The sequence below is a fragment of the Vipera ursinii genome (genome assembly GCF_947247035.1).
Source record: "Vipera ursinii genome assembly, chromosome: 10".
Taxonomy (NCBI): Eukaryota; Metazoa; Chordata; class Lepidosauria; order Squamata; family Viperidae; genus Vipera; species Vipera ursinii.
The window spans coordinates 7,906,372-7,925,924 of NC_139520.1; the positions used below are offsets into that span (position 1 = coordinate 7,906,372).

General features: G+C 41.6%; 1 protein-coding gene across 1 annotated transcript in view; it reads right to left on the reverse strand.

Annotated features, from left to right (window-relative positions):
* The window catches only part of PLCG2 (phospholipase C gamma 2), an 82,387-nt gene extending 63,982 nt beyond the window's left edge, over nucleotides 1-18,405 (reverse strand). The window contains exons 1-2 of the mRNA XM_083370619.1: nucleotides 18,227-18,405; nucleotides 4,573-4,800 (exon numbers count right to left, since the gene is read on the reverse strand). Coding sequence (XP_083226745.1) covers nucleotides 4,573-4,768 — 196 coding nt within the window. The 5' untranslated portion in view covers nucleotides 4,769-4,800; nucleotides 18,227-18,405. The remainder of the gene's footprint in view (nucleotides 1-4,572; nucleotides 4,801-18,226) is intronic.
* Nucleotides 18,406-19,553: the final 1,148 nt, after the last annotated feature.

Sequence of the window (19,553 nt, forward strand, 5' to 3'; positions counted from 1 at the left end):
ACTTTGAATGTACGCCAATCGGCATACATCAAAATGAAATTTCGTTGCATACAGCTCTCAAAGGGTCACCGCCTCAGATATATACTCCTTGTTCGGGCCCGCTCAAATTTCACACTGTCCATTTTAGTCTCTAGGGAGTGAACGATGGCAAACAGAACAGATGGAAATGGGGCTCCATGTGGATTAGCCATCAAGTTAGCTTGTATTCTGACAACCTCGCCTTCTTTCCTTTTTCTGATCCTGACTCTTCCACCTTTTCCTTAAAGAGGCCTTGCTTCTTTTCGCCCCTGGAGCACGCTGCCACCTCCACCAACTCCTGCTAAAGCCTCTCTCTCTTCCTCTGGGCCTGCCGACAGCCTCATCCAGTTCCTTCGCCCCATAAGCTCCAGGTCCTCTCCTCCTCTGCCTCCTCTGGAAACAGCCCTGATTTGCAATACAATCCATCACTGGGCCAGCAGTCAGATCTTGCTGCTGGTAGAACAAATTCAAACAGCGCCAACGACTTTTAACGGTCTCACCAACAGTTCCAAAACAACTAGAAACTCACCATGCCAGCAAAGATTGTCGGTCGTATGTCGTATGTTACCTTAGTTCCACCATGTTGCTCAAACACATTAAAATCTTCCTGATCATGTGGCCTATAGCCCTCACTATCCCTCCCAAAACTATTCGCCTTCAAGAGCCAATGCAGCCGCAGCCATTCCAGGCGCCGCCATCTTAGAACTGTGCTTAGAAATGTCCTTTGTTCTAATAAATTATAACTATAACTTATAATATGTCAAAGAGCTTTAAGGTAGTGATGCTAATAGAGTAGACTAGTGTTTCTCAAAGTTGGCAACTTTAAGCTGGCTGGGGAATTCTGGGAGTCGAAGTCCACCCATTTGAGAAACACTGCAGTGGACCATCAATTTAAGAATAGGTGAAAGTGAAAGAGCATCCATTAAATACAACGCTCATAAAATAAGATTTTGTATCTATTTAAGTTTAATTATTTTACACATGTGCAAAATAAGCATGGGATTTTATACACGTTTACCTGTTACACTTGCCTGCTAAGTTATAAAGCTCTTTCTTTCTCTACTCACACCTGTTCAAAGGTGTGCTGAATTTTTATTAGATCTCCGTGTGATTTTTCTAACAGGCAGTTTCATTCTGATTTGTACAGTGTATGATTTGTAACATGATGCTTTCACTATGAAAACTGCAAATTTTTCAACCACAAAGCTTACTGTAATTAGTTTAAGCTTTTACTCCTATTTACAATTTATCTGAAGTTACCTAACTGTACGCCAACCATTTCGAATATTTACACTGATAAAGTTATGTATGTTAACAATGTAAAACCCCAGTTTCCCACAAGCATTTTAGAAGAAAAAACCTCAACAATAAAAGTAAAAAAATACACTTTCAAATCAGCAATAAAATGTTTTTATTTTTTGCCACAGAAAATATTTTTAATATCACACATATATATACACACATACATACACACACACACACACACACACACACACACACAAGCTTCAAGACCGCTATTTTTAAAGAATGAACGTAAGCCCATTTGCAAAGGGAATTTCATTCTTACTAATACGTTAACACTTAAAAAAAAGTTATTTTAAACGCATAAAACCAAGATAACCCTACCTTCCTGCTTGCTCATGAAAAAAATCCTGGTTGAGTGTGAAATGCTCTCTTTGAGATCCACTTAAATTCCAGTCCACTTGAATCAAAAAGAAATATATTCATTTAGAAATGGTAGAGATAGTCCCCGGCTTATGACGGCAATCAAGACTGGAATTGCCACCACTAAGCGAGTCTTAAAGTGCAATTGCTTAGGGACAACAATCCCAGCAGTCTTGGTTGCCATCATAACCCCAAGATACTCTGGTTATTAAGGGAGAATTGGCAGGAGTCCCAGTCAGGCAGCACAGAGGAGGCATGGAAGGGTGGAGGAGGCCCTGTGTAGGTTGCAGGTGGGTTAGGAGAGGCTGGGGGAGCCCAGAGCAGGACTGTACAAGTGCAGGAAGGCCATGGGACGTTGGCCATGGTGCCAGACCAACACAGATAGGATACTAAGTGGACAGCGGAGCGCGAACACAGAAGAGGGGAAGGTACAAGGTCAGGTTGTGACTTTTCCTGCAGGCTTCCCCAAGGACTCCTTATTTCAACCCTGACCTACAAATACTCTCCTTGATTAGTGTGCTTTCAAAATAGTAGCTAAAAAATTAGGTTTCACAGGTAGCCCTCGGCTTATATCCATTCAGTGACCACTCAAAGTTACGGTGATACTGAAAAATGGAATGTATACTATAGCCTATCCTTGAAGTCTGGGCCATTGCAGCACCCCTGCAGTCACATGACCATAAGCTGGACACTCAGGTGTGAAGCTCATGATTAAGGCATCACAGAAAGCCATGGTTACATTCTGAAGCATTTGTGCAAACATGACGAATATCTTATCAATGCGTCTATATTCTGATCTTATCTTGAGATATTAACCACTGTGCTAGCGATTGTGAAAAGAGAAGTTCTTTCCAGTTCATGTAGTAGATCGACTAAGACACGGATGCTAAATAATGTTTTACATCTACAGCCGCTGATTAATAATTATTCTCCCCAATTAAAGGAAGCCTTAACATCATAGGCTTTCTTTAGGGGGATTAACTATGTGCTGCATCAAATGCCAAAGCTATAAACGGATAGGTTTATTTGGTACACCTTACTACTACGTATCTTTAACAAATGCACAATTGCTTTTGTTAATACTAATACCGCCTCAAAACATGGCAAATATATCTTGGTAGCAAGCGAAGCAATGAATTGGTTCCATTCAGATGCCACAATGATTTGCAATAGCCATGATTTAAAGCCAAACTATGATTCCTCCTCCATTTCTGATTTTCCCTTTTCAGACCTGGTTTGTATCCCACATTCAAAGCCCGCTGTTTGACTAAGTAAATTACAATCTCCCAGGATATGTAATTTTGGAGACAATTAATGCTTTCTCAATTTAGATCTTACCATAAGTAAACCTACTTAACCATGACATGATGCAATAGCTGAGCTGAACCAGTGTATTAAGCCATTTTTCCCCCAATCACACATGTGTTATCTCATTAACATGACCAGACTGTATTTCAGTCTATTTATTTATTAGGGTTGCACAATGTTTTCAATGTCATTCAGAAGAGATGCTCTGGAATTTACAGAAGCATGAACACAGAATTTCTTTGGGTGTCATTAAAGCCACAAATGCACAGCAGTGTTAATTCTGGAAACAGATGTACAATAAAAGGCCTAATCTTGGGGGAAATTCATTTTCTTGCTACCTGCAACCATACCTCTATGCTAAATGACAGGTAGATTAGGAACATGAGGCTGGAGACCTCAATACAGGTAAACTTTGACTTACAACTGTTTGTTTAGGGACTGTTCAACATTACAACAGCACTTGAAAAGAAGGGACTTACAACCGATCCTTGTGCTTAAAACCAATGCAGCATCCCCAGAGTTACATGATCAAAATTCCACTTGTTTTCTTGCAGACGTTTCATTACCCAAACTAGGTAAGATTAGCACTGATGATGTTACCTACTTCGGGTAATGGAACAAACTAAGCTGGCCCTTTTATGACTTGTGGATTTTAACTCCCAGAATTCCTCAGCCAGGCACATGTGCCTGGCTGAGGAATTCTGGGAGTTGAAGTCCACAAGTCATAAAAGGGCCAAGTTTGAAGACCCCTGGGATATAACCTCTAGTCTCCAATTAACATGCTTTCATGCTATTTGTGGCAAGTTAAAAATTGAATAGCAGGGAGGGAAGGATTGTTAAGCAAACCAGCAAGAAATAAATGTCATCTGATTTTGAAGCATTTGTGCAAACGTGATGAATATCTTATCAATGGGTCCATATTCTGATCTTCTCTTGAGATATTAACCACGGTGCTAGCAATTGTGAAAAGGGAAGTTCTTTCCAGTTCATGTAGTTTACGTGGTCAAAATTCAGGTGCTTGGCAACTGGCATGTATTTAAAATACATTTGTATGTTACAAATACATGTGGTATCCCAGGGGTTGTGTGATAGTTATTTGTGACTTTCCCAGCCAGCTTCCAACAAGTAACGTCAATGGGAGAAGCCGGATTCGCTTACCGACCGCATGATTCATTTAACAACTGTGGCAAAAAAGGACATAAAATTGGGCATGACTCCCTTAAAAATCGCCTTGCTTAACAACGGAAATTCTGCTCTCGATTGAGATCACAAGTCGTCATCTATTGCCTTCCTCTCATCCTTTCCCAGAACACTTGCAAGAAGGAAGGGACAAACGCGTTGTCAGTCTCGAGTCCCTTCAGGCCCACTAGAGATCTAAGTCCATCCCACCTTGAATTCTTTTGACTCTTATCTCCCGCCAATTTGCTTTGATTGTGAGTAGTTCATGTTCTTGTGAAGAACTTAAGCTTGCAATAAAGCTTTATACTCATTTGAACTGCCTGGGTTTTCTGATTTCCCCGCCGCCTGACATGATCAATTCCAATAATAAGAGGGATGCCGTGAAGCAGATAAGATACTCACAAAATCCTTCTATCTTGTCCGCTGTTTTGCTCCAAGCGACCTGCCTGGTTTCCATAATGACTTGAATGGTTCTTCTCTCTGGATTACTTTTCTTGAGGCTGTATACGGTCATCACCGTCCCCAGCTCCAAAGTCCTTTTGATCTGACTCTTCTCATACTCCGGGAGCTGTCCATACTCAATACTTCGGCTGGACATTTTCAGGTAGAAGAGAGCAGATCTTCAGAAGGCTGGAAGGGAAGCAGAGAGGAAGAGAGATGTATTATTTTAAACCTGGCCCTCTTGTCTTACAAATGATTCTGCTGCAGTTTCCGCTTAAAGACAAAAAAAAAATTTCAAGAAGTGAAACTAGATTCGCATGAACCAGTAGCTTCTGAGGTCAAGGTACGTGGATCTCCACTAGTCCCCGACCAACACCTTGCTGTTATATAAACAGAAGTGAGCCAACTACTAGCTAACATAAAACAATTCTAATGCTGGTTAACAATGCCTAGGGTGACACAGAAGAAGCCTGGATATTGACAACAAGCTGAAAGTGAGCCAGCAGTGTGACAGAGCTGCTAAAAGAGCCAACGCAATCTAAAAATAAATCTGAAGAAGCACTGTATCAAAAAAACAAAGTTCTTATTCTTCTCTACTCTGTGCTGAGAGGTGGTGGTTTATGATTCAGTGGTTAAAGATGCCTGAGCTTATAGAGCTGGCAGCCTGGGTTCAAGACTGGAGCGCTGCGCAATGAGGTAAGCTCCCGTTCCTGCACATCTAGCAGTTCAAAAGCACGCAAAATGGGAGTGGATAAATAGGTACCACTTCGGTGGGAAGGTAACAGCATTCTGTGCGCCACGGCGTGCAATCATGCTGGCCACATAAGTATGGAAATGTCTTTGGACAATGCTTGCTCCCTCGGCTAAGAAACAGAGATGAGCACCACTTCTTAAAATTGGACCTGACTGGACAGGGCAGAAACCTTTACCTTTACTTTTGTGCTGATGAACGCAAAAGTAGAAAATTGTGTTTTATTCTGACTCTTCCTTTCCAAAAGGTTGTATTGACACAGTAGAACAGGTTCGGAACAGGCCAACAATAACGACTGTGAGATTTTTAGACATGCACTATGAGGACTTAAGATCTTCAATCTGAGAGAAGATTGGGGATGGTAGGGAAGACATTGTATTGTTACAATTTGAAAAAGCACACCATCACTCTTATTCTAGATGAGAAGTGTCCAACCACGGCAGCTTTAAGACCTGTGGACTTCAACTCCCAAAAATTCTCCACGGGTCATGGCTGACTGGGGAATTTTGGAAGTTGAGGTCCACAGGTCTTAAAGCTGCCAAGGTTGGACACCTCAGATTTAGAGTTAAGGGTGATGGGTGTGCTTTTTCAAAATGTAATGCCAGATTTGGTACAACAGTATCAAGTTTGGCTCTTCCCTCTTGCAGAATGATGAGTAGGCTTAACCTTTAGAATCAATGAAGATATCATTTCCTAAAATGCAACAGTTCTCTTACAACTTACAAAAGGTCTCCACCGGCCTGGAGCAGATGTCTGGGCAAAAAATATGTTTTGGCCCCAAATTCACTGCCCTAAAATGGGCCATAGCCTATGCTTGGTTACTTCCATCTACTCTTCAACTACTTGCATTCTATCCATTCTCTCGAATCTTGTAGCCCCATTTCTTCGGAAAATCAAGAAGTAAATCTGTATACTCTACTGTGGCTTGGAAGAGAATATTCAGCCTCGGAATGCATATTTTATCATTCCATTTCCTTATTTCCAGGCACCAACGAGACTACTGTCTATCTTAGGCAGAAGTCCTTCATTCAAGTTCAACAGATTCCAAGAATACAAGAAGTCCCTCAACCCAGCAGGGCTCTGAAGAAAACCCAAACCAACAGTATGTGGAGACCACAGAAAAACACCAGTCAAGGGTACGCCCAGCAATATGAGTCAGACTAAATAAAAATTTGAGACAGACCCAGACAGAAGCCGATAAAACTTGAGCCATCACAGACAAATCAACCTCAGCAAAAATTCAGAGATCTCACAAGTCACAGCATGGATCCGCAAGATTATAGATTTCATTTTTTTCTGGAAGGACAAAAAGAGCCTTGGTGGAGCAGTGGGCTAACGCCTCCTTAAGTAACACCAGCTGCCTGCAATTAGTGCAGGTTCGCATCCCACCAGGCTCAAGGTTGACTCAGCCTTCCATCCTTCCGAGGTAGGTAAAATGAGGACCCAGATTGTTGGGGGCAATAAGCTGACTTTGTAATAATGCCGCTTGGGAGGGGGTGTGAAAGCTCTAATAAGCAGGCATATACATAGAATGAAGGCTACTGCTAAGCTTGTAAGCCACCCTGAGTCTTCGGAGAAGGGCGGGATATAAATGGAATTAAAAAAATAAAATAAAATAAAAACTGAGGTGATGTCAGATGTGAAAGACGAGGTCCAACCATGAAGGGCCAGTTAAACTGATTTACTGCTACTTATGCCCAGGACTTTTCTCAACTAACAGTTAGTTAGCACCGGTTTGGAGTTAAATAAGGGTCCAGGAAATTCAAAGGAGGTTCAATTCAGTTTACTTACGACTATGTAGGGATTCTAGGCTGGTTCCTCTTTTAACTCCTCCCCCAGGTTCTTCCCCCTCCTTCTCCTACATGTGGATGGTTACAACTGGAATTATTCTCCTGCCCAGCTAAAGGGAAACCTTTTTTCCAATGTATACTGCTTTCTTTTAGGGCCACCTCTGAGCAAAAGTAGGGGGTTTATTTTACTGCATTTTTTAAAAAAAATACCTAGGATAAAATTGTACAAATTAAAGCAGCAGTATTTATCAAGTTAATTAGTGATAAAGTATAACACAAAAGTAAAATAAAACTAAGATGTATAGCAAACCCTAAACTTCAATATATAAAATTAATATAAATCACCTCCATATATCACATTTTCATTGAATCATTTAATATCAGTGCATCAAATGGTGCATTAAAACTCCATAGAAAAATAACAGAAATGGAGTATCAAAATATTTGTTTAATAGGAGACTTCAGTGCAATACTGGATGGGACACTAGACTATAAAAGTAGCAAAACAGGAAAAAGTGGAAGAAAAAGATTGCCTAAGATTTTTTTTCAACATAATAGAAGAAATTGGAGTACAAGACATTTGGAGGGAAATCAATCCAGGAAAATTACAATACCCATTTTATTCAAACAGGCATAAATCCTGGTCCAGAATTGACATGATTTGGATGACATATGAACTGAGGACAAGTATGCAGGAAATTGAGATAGAACCAATGGGCAGATCACAACCCCTTACGTGACATGGAGAGGAATACTAAAAAAATCAAGATGGACTTTGAACCAATCTATATTAAAAGAAAGAGAATTTATAGAACTAGCCAAAAAAGGAAATGGAGTTTTTCTTCAAAGAAAACAAAAAAGAAGACACAACATTACAAAACGTATGGGATACAGCCAAAGCATACTTTAGAGCAGACATGTCAAACACAAGGCCCGGGGGCCGGATCCGGCCCGCGAAGTGGTTTCATGTGGCCCGCGAAGCCATCCTGGAAACAGTGAGGGAACAGCCCCCACTGCCTTGGCCCTGGCCCAGAGACCCTCCTTCTGCCAGAGACCCTCAGATCTCTCCCACTCCTGCCCAGGCCCCCATAGGCACCCTTGATGCGAACGATGTAGAGCTGGCCATGCCCACCCAGTAGGCCATACGCACTCTAGCCACGCCCACCCAGTAGGCCACGCCCACCCAGGCCACACCTGAGGGCAACCGCAATGCTGATGCGGCCCTCGATGAAATTGAGTTTGACACCCCTGCTTTAGAGGTATAGCTATATGGTAAAAAACAAACAAACAAACAGAAAAGTCAGCAATATATACTATTAAGAGAAAAACTAGAATCAGAACTGCAAAGAAATCCGCAAAAGAAGATTCTGAAAAGAGAAATGGAAACAATAAAACACAAATTAAATTTGTTGGATTCAGAAAAATTGGCACAGCAAATTAAAAAAAGCAAAACAAAACTTTTTTGAAAATGCAAACAAACCAGGAAGATGGTTAGCTTATAAACTTTAAAAAACAGAAGGAAACCGATAAATAATTTGGTAGTTGAAAAAGGTTGCCTACAATTTAAAAATGAAGAAATAAAAAAGATAATTAAAGAATATTATAAGAAAATGTATGATATAGAAGAAATTCCAAGAGAGAACGATTCAATATCTGGAAGAAAATAATCTTCCAAAAATTTCAGAAGCCTGTAAGACTATGCTAGGGGAAAAAATAATGATGGAAATAACAGAGATCATAAGAAGACAAAAAAAATGAGAAAACACCGGGGCCAGATGGATTACTGGCGGAATTATATAAAGCGTTACAAGATATATTAAGTGAACCACTGAAAGATATTTGCAGTGAACTTTTGTTGGAGGCTAAACTCCCAAATACACGGATAGAAGCAAATATTACTTTAATACCAAAAGAAGATTCAGATTTGACACAGATAAAAAACTATAGACCGATATTGTTACTAAATGTGGATAATAAAATTCTTACTTCAATAATGGCAGAGAGACTGAAAATATTCTTAACTGAATGTATACATTCAGACTAAAATGGTTTTTTTTTTTACTAAAGAGAGAAATTAAAAATAATTTAACAGTGACAATGGATGTACTGGAATATTATGAATTACGTCCAGGGAAACAAGTGGCACTAATATTTCTAGATGCCCAAAAGGCATTTGATAATGTTTCCTGGCAATTTATGATTCAGCAATTAAAAATAATGGACTTTGGACAGAATTAATAAATATGATTAAAACAATATACAATAAAAACTGTGAAAGTGATTGGGAATGGAGATTATACAGAGACCTTTGAGATAAGAAAAGGTATGAGGCAAGGATGTCCATTATCTCCATTGTTATTTATTTTGACCTTGGAACTTCTAAATAGAAATATTAGACAAGATACAGAAATTAAAGGACTTGCAATAAAAGGTGAAACATATAAATTACAAGCATTTGCTGATGATTTGGTATTTATTTTGGCAGAACCTTTGGAGATAATTCCTAAACTACTGGGAAAGATAGAACAATATGGAGAAATGGCAAGACTGAAAATAAACAAGAAAAAAAAACCAAAGAAATAGTTAAAAATCTTACAGATAAAAAAAAATGACAGAAAAAATAGAATTGCAAATAGTTAAAAAGGTCAAATAACTGGGAATATATTTAACAGCAAGATGTTCAATGATAAAAGAAGATAATTATATAAAACTATGGACTCAAATAAGAGTGGGTTTGGAAAAATGGGAAAATTTGCAATTGTCAATATTAGGAAGAATTGCTACAGTGAAAATGAACATATTACCGAAAATCTTATTTTTATTCCAAACAATACCTATAAAACTTGAGATAATTTTTTTTTGAAGATCTAAATTCATTAATCTTGAAATTTATTTGGCAAGGAAAGAAAGCTAGAATTAAGATGAAAATGTTACAAGATGCCAAGGAAAACGGAGGTCTTGGCTTACCACAGTGGGTTCTATATTATCAAGCATCTGCAGTAACATGGGTAAAAGAATGGATAACTCTTAGAAACAAAAGGTTGTTATATCTGGAGGGGCACGATTTACATTTGGGGTGGCATGCTTTTTTATGGTACAGGAAAAATAAAATTCATAAATACTCCCAAAATCACTATATAAGAAATGCATTATTAATAACATGGGGAAAAATAAAATGTAAAATATATTTGAAAATTCCAGGGTGGTTGTCAACAATGGAAGCATTTGTACACCCAGATTTAGTGGACTTTGAAAAAATCTGGACATATAGAGATATTCTAAACTCTGAAGGGAATTTAAAATCTAAACAAGAAATGGAAAATCAGGGTATCAATTTATCATGGTGGGCACATTTACAAATGCAAGCTAGATATGATAAAGATGTTAAACTGTATGGATTTTATAAGGAACAAACTGTGTTTGATAAGATATTGTTAACTTCTGATAAGAAACTAATTAAGAAAATGTATAATTCTTTATTAACTTTGAAAATGGAAAGCGAACAAGTTAAAGAAACAACGATAAGATCGGCAAAAAGTTTTGGATACAGTATAGAATTAGAAAAATGGCAAAATCTATGGGAAAGAAATTATAAACTGACAATGTAAACTTCCTACAAAGAAAATTTATATAAAATGTTTTATAGATGGTACTTGCCACCAGCAGGACTAGCAAAAATGTTCAAAAACATGTCAGATAGATGTTGGAAATGTAAACATAAGTCAGGCACTTATATATCATGTTTGGTGGACATGTGATAAAGTAAAGAGTTATTCGAAAAAGATACATGCTTGGCTAGAAAAGATGTTGGGAGAACAAGTAGATTTTAAACCTGAACTTTTTTAATTAGGTATAATGCCAGAAAAGACTGATAAACAAAGTATATATTTGACTTTGCATGTTACAACAGCGGCAAGAATTATATTCGCGCAATATTGGCAAAATGAAAGAATACCACCAGGTGAAGAAATAATTTAAAAAAAACTAGAATGTGCAGAGATGAATAGACTATGAGCCTGAAAGAAAAAGAAGAAACGGAATATTACCAAACTTGGGATTTATTTTATCGATGGCTAGAGGAAAGAATAAAGGATTAGAAATTAAATATGCATTAGTGAATGTAAACTCAGACAGCACGTTGGTTGAATAAATATGATTGAATTGTTGAGGAAAAAAATCTTTTATAAAACAAATAAATTGCACATTTCTTGAATCCAGCTTTTGTTATTGGAGTAGTTATTGGAGTAATACAGTAGTATTTTTCCAACCTGTCAAAGTTCTCTTAGCTATTCCCTCTACTTAAACAAACTTAATATTCCCCAATATAATATATATATATTCTAAATTTCTCCAAGGGACTGTATATTTCGATCAAGGAACAATGTTTACTAATCAAGGAGAGAAGCAACCTGGAATTAAGGAGAATTTTTCTACCAGTAACAACAATTAACTAGTGGAATGGCTTGCCACCAGACGGTGTGGGTGCTTCATCACTGGAGGTTTTGAAGATTGGACAGCCACTTGTCTGGAATGTAGAGGGATGGACTAGAAGACCCCTATCTATTCAGAATTTGAACTTGAACTATACTTTCTATATTAACAAGTTTTGTGAAGTACACAAAACATTATTTTGTTACTTTTGTTTTGAGACAAAAAAAGAAATATGGAGTGTTACATGATTTGTAAACAATTTTCACAGAGCTTATACACAAAGTCAGTGAATATTCTACATTACCCAGACGGCTCTATAAATTCTAGGCTTTTGTCTACGTTCAAGCTGATATAGGTTTGAATAAGATCCTTTTTTAAAAAAAAATCATTAGTTTTTGCCCAACTTATCAGGAAACCAAATACATGATAAATAACTATGTCTACAGGTTACTGAAATACTATAATGTGAAGATAGCCAGAATATTAATGCAACATATTCCATTCCATCAGTTAATCATTGCCCTTACACAAACATTCCTCTTTTAATAATCTTAATAAAGTTTGCAAGGGAAATGTACTTAACTCATCAAGATAAGAGGAATTATTAGGAAAAGAAAATGTATCTGGGAGTTGAAGTCCACAAGTCATACAATGTACAATTTTCTATAGAAGCAGCTGCCAGCCCTCAAAAGTTTAGCTTCTCGGTGTCTTGGAAATCACACCAGAAAAAATTTACTCAGCACCTGAAAAGGCATTTGTGCTCTACACAGAAAACGCAGAGCGAACTTAACTGTTTATACAGGATGAACATCTGCCAGCAGCAAACAGAACCACAGGACAGACACAATACCACCGTAGCCTCAAAAGAGGCAACTCTAAGCCAAACAGATTAAGAGAAAAATAGAATTTTGATGTTTGGGCACGAAATAAATCCTTGAGGAGAATTTAAACAGCTGCACGCAGTAATCGATTTCTCAATCCATTTTTCTATTAAAGTTTGGATCACTGTCACTTTCTTCATCTCTCTGCCATTTTGAGTAAATATGGCTCCCAAAAGAACATCACATTTGCGTTTTATCAAATGTCTCGTTCATTTGCATAATGATCTAAAAATAACACAACTCGGAGATGATACAAAGACGGGTCCGGCACAATGCAGCATGCAAACGACAATAAATAAGCAAGCAAATACATTCTGACAGATCTCATACACACAGAACCACTTCTCCTACTTCTTCTGTAAAAGAAGCTTACGTGCCACGCTCTCACCTGTGTGCGTTTCCACAGGTGCAAACACCATGATTTAAATAAGCTTCTTCAAACTTCTGCATGGAAGTGGGCACTTTTATGCTGAACTAAAACCATGCATTTCTTAAAGCAGCACTTTTTACAAAGGGTGGGTGGCTATGCCAGAAAACACAATACTTGCTAGTGGCCAAGGAATCAGGCTAGAATGTGGGAGGCTGTGAGTTCAAGACCCACCTCAACCAGGAAAGCCGGTTGGTTGACTTTGGGCCAATCACCAGGAGACAGTGAGTTCTATTCCTGCCTTAGATATAAAAGCCAGCAGGGTGTCTTTCAGCCAATCACCAGGAGACAGTGAGTTTTAGTCCCGCCTTAGGCACGACAGCCAGCTGACTTTGGGCCAATCATTCTCTCTCAGCCCAACCCACCTCATAGGATTGTTGTTAGCAAGATGTATTGGATATGTCTGCCCCCTTAGGTTATTTGTAAAAATAAAGGTGTGATACAAATAAATAAACACCAAACATTAATCTCCGTAACGAACAGAAATCCATGTTTCTCAATCAGTAGCACTTCAGTCTATATACCAAAACTGGATGATGGCTTGAACACCCATCTCGGCCACCAACTGTAATTTCCCTGAGTTTTTCAAAAGACAAGCTTTGATGTTTTCACCTGTCTGATCACGGTTGCAAATGAAATAAACAGAGGGCGTGTATCCCGATGCAACATCCACCTCCTAGCAAATCTCCTCCCTCGTTACATGGATGAGCTTTACTAATTTACCTTCTCAGTCACTTCGAACCAGTAATGACAGTCAACTAGCCAGGATTTGTACCTCAGTTTCAAACTCTGGGCTAGGGTTTGTTTCCAAACCTGGCTTCCTAGATAGAATGTAGGGGTTGAGAAGAGGAACCGTGGGTACCAAATGTAAAATATTATCTTGCAGGATGAAAAGAGAAAGAAGACTATTAAAGCCAGGACTTTAAATTAGCTCATTGCATCATTTCCATGTTGCTTGGGAAGACCTGATCCTGGCTTATGCATTAAGTGCAATTTCCTGCTTCATCTTCCTGCTCATATGCAATGAGGGCAAAACAGAAGTAAGTTACAGGATCCTGCACCTTGGTAATAAATGCGAATGTTTTATAAATCCAGCCTTAATGGAGTAACAACCATCTCATTCAAGTAGGTATCAACTCTTGAAATAGTGGAATAAAGGTGCTATAATGAGAAGAAATGAATAATCTCAATGTGTAATTTTCCTACTATAAAAGGTTGTCTTCCCTTAAGTAAAGGTAAAGGGGTGAGCCTATCCAGTTGTGTGTCCGACTCGGTGTGTGTGTGTGTGTGTGTGTGCTCATCTCTGTTTCTTGGCCAAGGACCAGCGTTGTCTGAAGACACTCCTGTGGGTCATGAGGCCGGCATGACTATTACCCTGAGGTGCATGGAACCCACCTAGTGGTACCTATTTATCTACTCACGTTTGCATGCTTTGAACTACTAAGTTGGCAGGTGTTGGAGCAAGTAACAGGAGCTCACCCTGTCATGTGGTGCTTGGGTCTCAAACTTGGGCTGTTGGCTTTCAAGCTGACAAGCTTAGGGTTTTAACCCACTGAGCCATCATACCCCTGCTCAACCTTAGCAACTTATAAGACGTAGGAACTTCAACTTCCAAAATCCCCCAAACAGCCATGTAACAAGCTCTACCTTAAAAACTACAGGTAGTTTTGACTTACAACCATTTGTTTAATGATTGTTCGAAGTTACAACAGCATTGTTGAAATTACAGGAACTTCCAATTAGTGGCAGACACAAGTGTTCAAAAGTGACTTAGCTTGAGACCCAAACTCCACACGACGGGGTGAGCTCCTGTTACTTGCTCCAGCTCCTGCCAACCTAGCAGTTTAAAGCATGCAAACGTGAGTAGATAAATAGGTACCACTTCAGTGGGAAGGCAAGAGGGTTCCACACACCTCAGGGTAATAAGTCATGCTGGCCTCATGACCACAGAAGTGGTCTTGTGACCATTTTTCACACGACCGTTGCCACATTCCCCACGGTCATGTGATCAAAATTCAGACCCTTGGCAACTGACTCATATTTATGATGGCTGCAGTGTCCCGGGGTCACGTGATCACCTTTTGAGACCATCTGACAAGCAAAGTCAACAGGGAAGCGAGATTCAATTAATGACCCGCTTACTAACTTCACAGCGATTCACTTAACAACGATGGCAAGAAAGATCATAAAGTGGGCCAAAACTCAACTTAACTGTCTCACTTAAGAATGGAAGTTTTGGGCTCCTATGGTCGTAAGTCGAGGATTACCAGTACTATTTTTGGACACCTCTCTGTTGACTTTGAGCAATAAACTCCAGCTTTTCCATCGTGCAGGGGATGAATGAGCAAACCATGCTTGACTGGTGTTCGTTTTTCTGCTACAAGGCCACGCATCCTTCAAAACAGATTCCAGCTCTTCCGCCCAGCAACTACTTTTCTTTATTTCAGCCCAATTCTCAGCTCGTCTGGTGTTGCTCGCCGTCGGATCGAGGGAAAATGCAGCAAGGAAGTGCGGTGGACAACTAGCTTCCTTCTCTGTTTTTGCAAGCGTTGGGCCTCGGCGAAAAGAGCAGAGCGAGAAAACTCTCTAGGCCATCATTTCTCAGCCTCAGACACTTTAAGATGGCTGGACTTCAAATCCCAGCATTCCCCAGCCAGCATGGTTGCTGTTAAGCAAACCTCTGTGGGTTGTTAAACGAATCACAGAGCCATTAAGCAAATCCAGCTTGCCCCATTGGCTTTGCTCGTCGGGAGCCAGATGGGAAGGTCAGAAATGGCGATCACATGACCCCAGGATACGGCAACTATGGTAAATTCACACCAGTTGCCAAGCGGATTTTGATCATGTGACCATGAGAACTGGCCATAAAGTCACTTTTTCCAGAGCCGTTGTGACTTCAAACTGAGCGCGTATCAAGGAAGCCCTATCATGTATTGATTAGATAGCCAACTTTTGAATTTATAAATAGTTCCATATTAGACACATAGACATTAACAACATCTATAGACCATGCAAAAGCGACAGTCAACCAGCCCAAAAAGAAAAAACAAAAAGACCCAGTCACCAGCAGAGCAGATCAGCCTAGCTCAGAGGTCTTCAAACTTGGCCCTTTTATGACTTGTGGACTTCAACTCCCAGAATTCCTCAGTCAGGCTGAAGAATTCTGGGAGTTGAAGTCCACAAGTCATAAAAGAGCCAAGTTTGAAGACCCCTGGCCTAGATTAACTCCAAGGTTAACATCAGACCAAGTAAACAATACCCCAATCGAGATGTCTATGGAGCTTCCCAAAGGTGTTTTCTCGGGAGGCAACTGGACTTTCGTTGGCTTTTCTTTGAAGACGTTTCGCTTCTCATCCAAGAAGCTTCTTCAGCTCTGACTGGACAGATCCTTCCATTCCCCACCATCCGGTCAGGGCTGAAGAAACTTCCTGGATGAGAAGCGAAACGTCTTCAAAGAAAAAACAAGACAATCCAGTTGCTCCTGAAAAAGCACCTTTGGGATCCCGATCAAGAAACGGCCAAAGAAGCCAATAGCCAAGCAGAGAATCTCTTAAGACCACCAATCCTGACAGGGCAAGCCACTAGAATACGGGCAATCCTCGACTTGCCGTATGGTTCATTTAGCGACCGTTCAAAGTTACAACGGCACTGAAAAAAGTGACTTAGGACCAATTTTTCACTCTGACAACCGTTGCAGCATCCCCGCGGTCACGTGACCAAAACTCGGATACTTGGCAACTGGCTCATATTTACGACGGCTGCAGTGTCCTGTGGTCCCTTTCTGACAATGGGGGAATCTAGATTCATTTAACGACCACATTAGTAAATTAAGAAGTGCGGTGATTCACTTAACCAAACCAGGCAAGAAAAACTCACTTAACAAATTTCTCACTTAGCGATGTAAATTTTGGGCTCAGTGATGGTTGTAAGTTGAGGACCGCCTGCATAAACTGACAGCAAACCGCACTCCTTACTAGCGCCTGATGACGTTACCTAGTTTGGCAATGAGACGTCTGCAAGAAAGCTCAGAGGGGCACACAGGACCCCCTCAACTTTCAGGTTTGCTCACGGAGAACGGAATTGCGATGGGCTTGTAAAACGTTTTTGGCTATGTGCTAAATAAATAAGTGCAAACAGTCACTAAATGAATGGTTGTAAGTTGAGGACTGGCTGCGATTAAGCAAGCAGAAAAGACGGGCTGAGGCCAGGAGGCAAAATTGCCAAGTAGCCACAACGAATGAAGGATGGTGGGTGGGTTCCACTGCGAAAAAACGGTGGAACTCCTTGCAGGGCAGAGCCAGGCTGAAAACAGCGGCTGCAAAATTGTCAGCCGCTGTCGGCAGCGAAGTGAAATTAAGAAACGGAGTAACCACAACTGGACAAAGTGCAAAGCTAAGCCCCAGCAAACCACACACGCTCGCGCGCGCATGCACACACACAGACTGTACAGTGCAACCATTTACTGCTTCCAGGGCTTTTAATTGCTCAAAACACGGCTTTCAGGTTTTTTTGTAAGAGCCAACGTCTGAGAGGTTTCATTCATCCTGGCTATATTTGTACCCTGGTTATTGAATCATGGTTTCTTTTCGACAGCCCAACTGAACTGGATGTGCACAAGCCACAGTGAAGTCAAGGCTGGCTTTAATTGTGAGCAGGTTTTGCAAAAGGAGGAGGGGGGGAGGGGGTTGGTTGCACCACTGTGCAACTATCCCCATTGGGTAGAGACACTTCTGAAACAAACGAAACCAAGGTCTCGCCACCCACACCCACAAACCGAGGTTGGGTTCACACACAACACGCCTGGCCGAACAAAGCCAGCTGGTGCCTTCCCCTACCCCAGGCAAGCTCCATGCAGTCGGCTGCCCAAACCCCGGAAATGGGTGCATTTCCCCCCAAGGGGCCCTTGGCAGAAAGGGACGACGGTGGGTCGTGTGAACCCAACCGCGGCCCCGCCATCCAGAAAGGGTGCGTTCTCCCGCCTCTTCCTTCCCAAAGGGGGGCCAGGCTCCCGCAAGAGGGCTGAACCCGCAGGTGCGCCTTTCCTGTCGTGTGAACCCCGCCAAGCGGGGTTAGCCGTCCAAACAGGGGCAAAAAAAAACCAACAACCAAGGTCCACCCGGCGTCTCTTGGATCCCCAACAATGGGCGGGGGGACCCCCACCCACCCCAAAAGCCTCCCGAGTGGTGGTGGTGGTGGGGGTCGCGGCGGCGAAGACCCCCGAGGGGCAGATCCAGAAGGGATCCAGAAGACCCCCTTCCCCAACCTGCCGCAGCGGGGGGAGCAGAGGGCGCCCTTCCCCGGCGGGGGTCTCCGCTGGTCGGGACCCCCTGCTCACCTGCGCTCCTTCCTGCCCGCCCGCCGGCCGGCCGTTCGTGCCGTCGGGCCGCGCGGAGGGGCGGCGGACTGGCCCCGGGGGCGCCGGCTCTCCAGCCGCTGGGTCGCTGCTGGCCGCCGCCGGGCTCCGCTTCTGCTTCGATTCCTCCGGCGGCGGCGGAGGTTGGCCCGGCGGGCGGAGGGAAGGCCACGTGACGCGCCGCGGAGAGCTCAGGAACGGCCGCCGCCTCCCCAGCCAGGGGGCGCCCTTGACGACCCGGGCGGCCGCGCGGCCGGGCGATTTGCAACCGGGCGCCCGGGGGCGCGCAGGAGTCCGGCAACCGCCTGGGGTCCCTTTTATTTTATTTATTTATTTTATTTTAATTCCATTTATATCCCGCCCTTCTCCGAAGACTCAGGGCGGCTTACAAACTTAGCAGTAGCCTTCATTCTATGTATATGCCTGCTTATTAGGGCTTTCACACACACCCCAAGCGGCATTATTACAAAGTCAGCTTAATTGCCCCCAACAATCTGGGTCCTCATTTTACCTACCTCGGAAGGATGGAAGGCTGAGTCAACCTTGAGCCTGGTGGGATGCGAACCTGCACTAATTGCAGGCAGCTGGTGTTACTTAAGGAGGCATTAGCCCACTGCTCCACCAAGGCTCTTTTGTTTTTTGTTTTTGTTTTTTGTTTTATTAAAAAGTTTTAGAATACATTTTATCTTTAACAAACAACAAAAAAGAAAAAGAAAAAGAAACCCCCCCCAGCCCCCTTCCCTCCCACCCTCCCCAACCCTCCCCAACCCCACCCTCCCTTTCCCCTCCCCCACCCTCCCTTTCCCCTCCCCCCCACTTCCCAGAGGAGAATACAGGGTATAAAAATTGTTGTTGTTAGTTGCGAAGTCGTGTCCGACCCATCGCGACCCTATGGACAATGTTCCTCCAGGCCTCCCTGTCCTCTACCATCTTCTGGAGTCCATTTAAGCTCACACCTCCTGCTTCAGTGACTCCATCCAGCCACCTCATTCTCTGTCGTCCCCTTCTTCTATTGCCCCCAATCTTTCCCAGCATTAGGCTCTTCTCCAGTGAGTCCTTCCTTCTCATTAGGTGGCCAAGGGTATAAAAATACAAACAATCATAATCTAGCTTACGCAAACAATCCTGAACTATATAGACTATCGAACTTTAACTCATATAGATAAACTCCAAACATATATATATATATATATATACATCATATCAATAATTATTCAAAAACAAGATAATACTTTTCAATCTACCCAATAAAAACAATCACAAATAAAACAATTTATATCAATTATCTAAAGCTGTTCTTCTTCCCAAC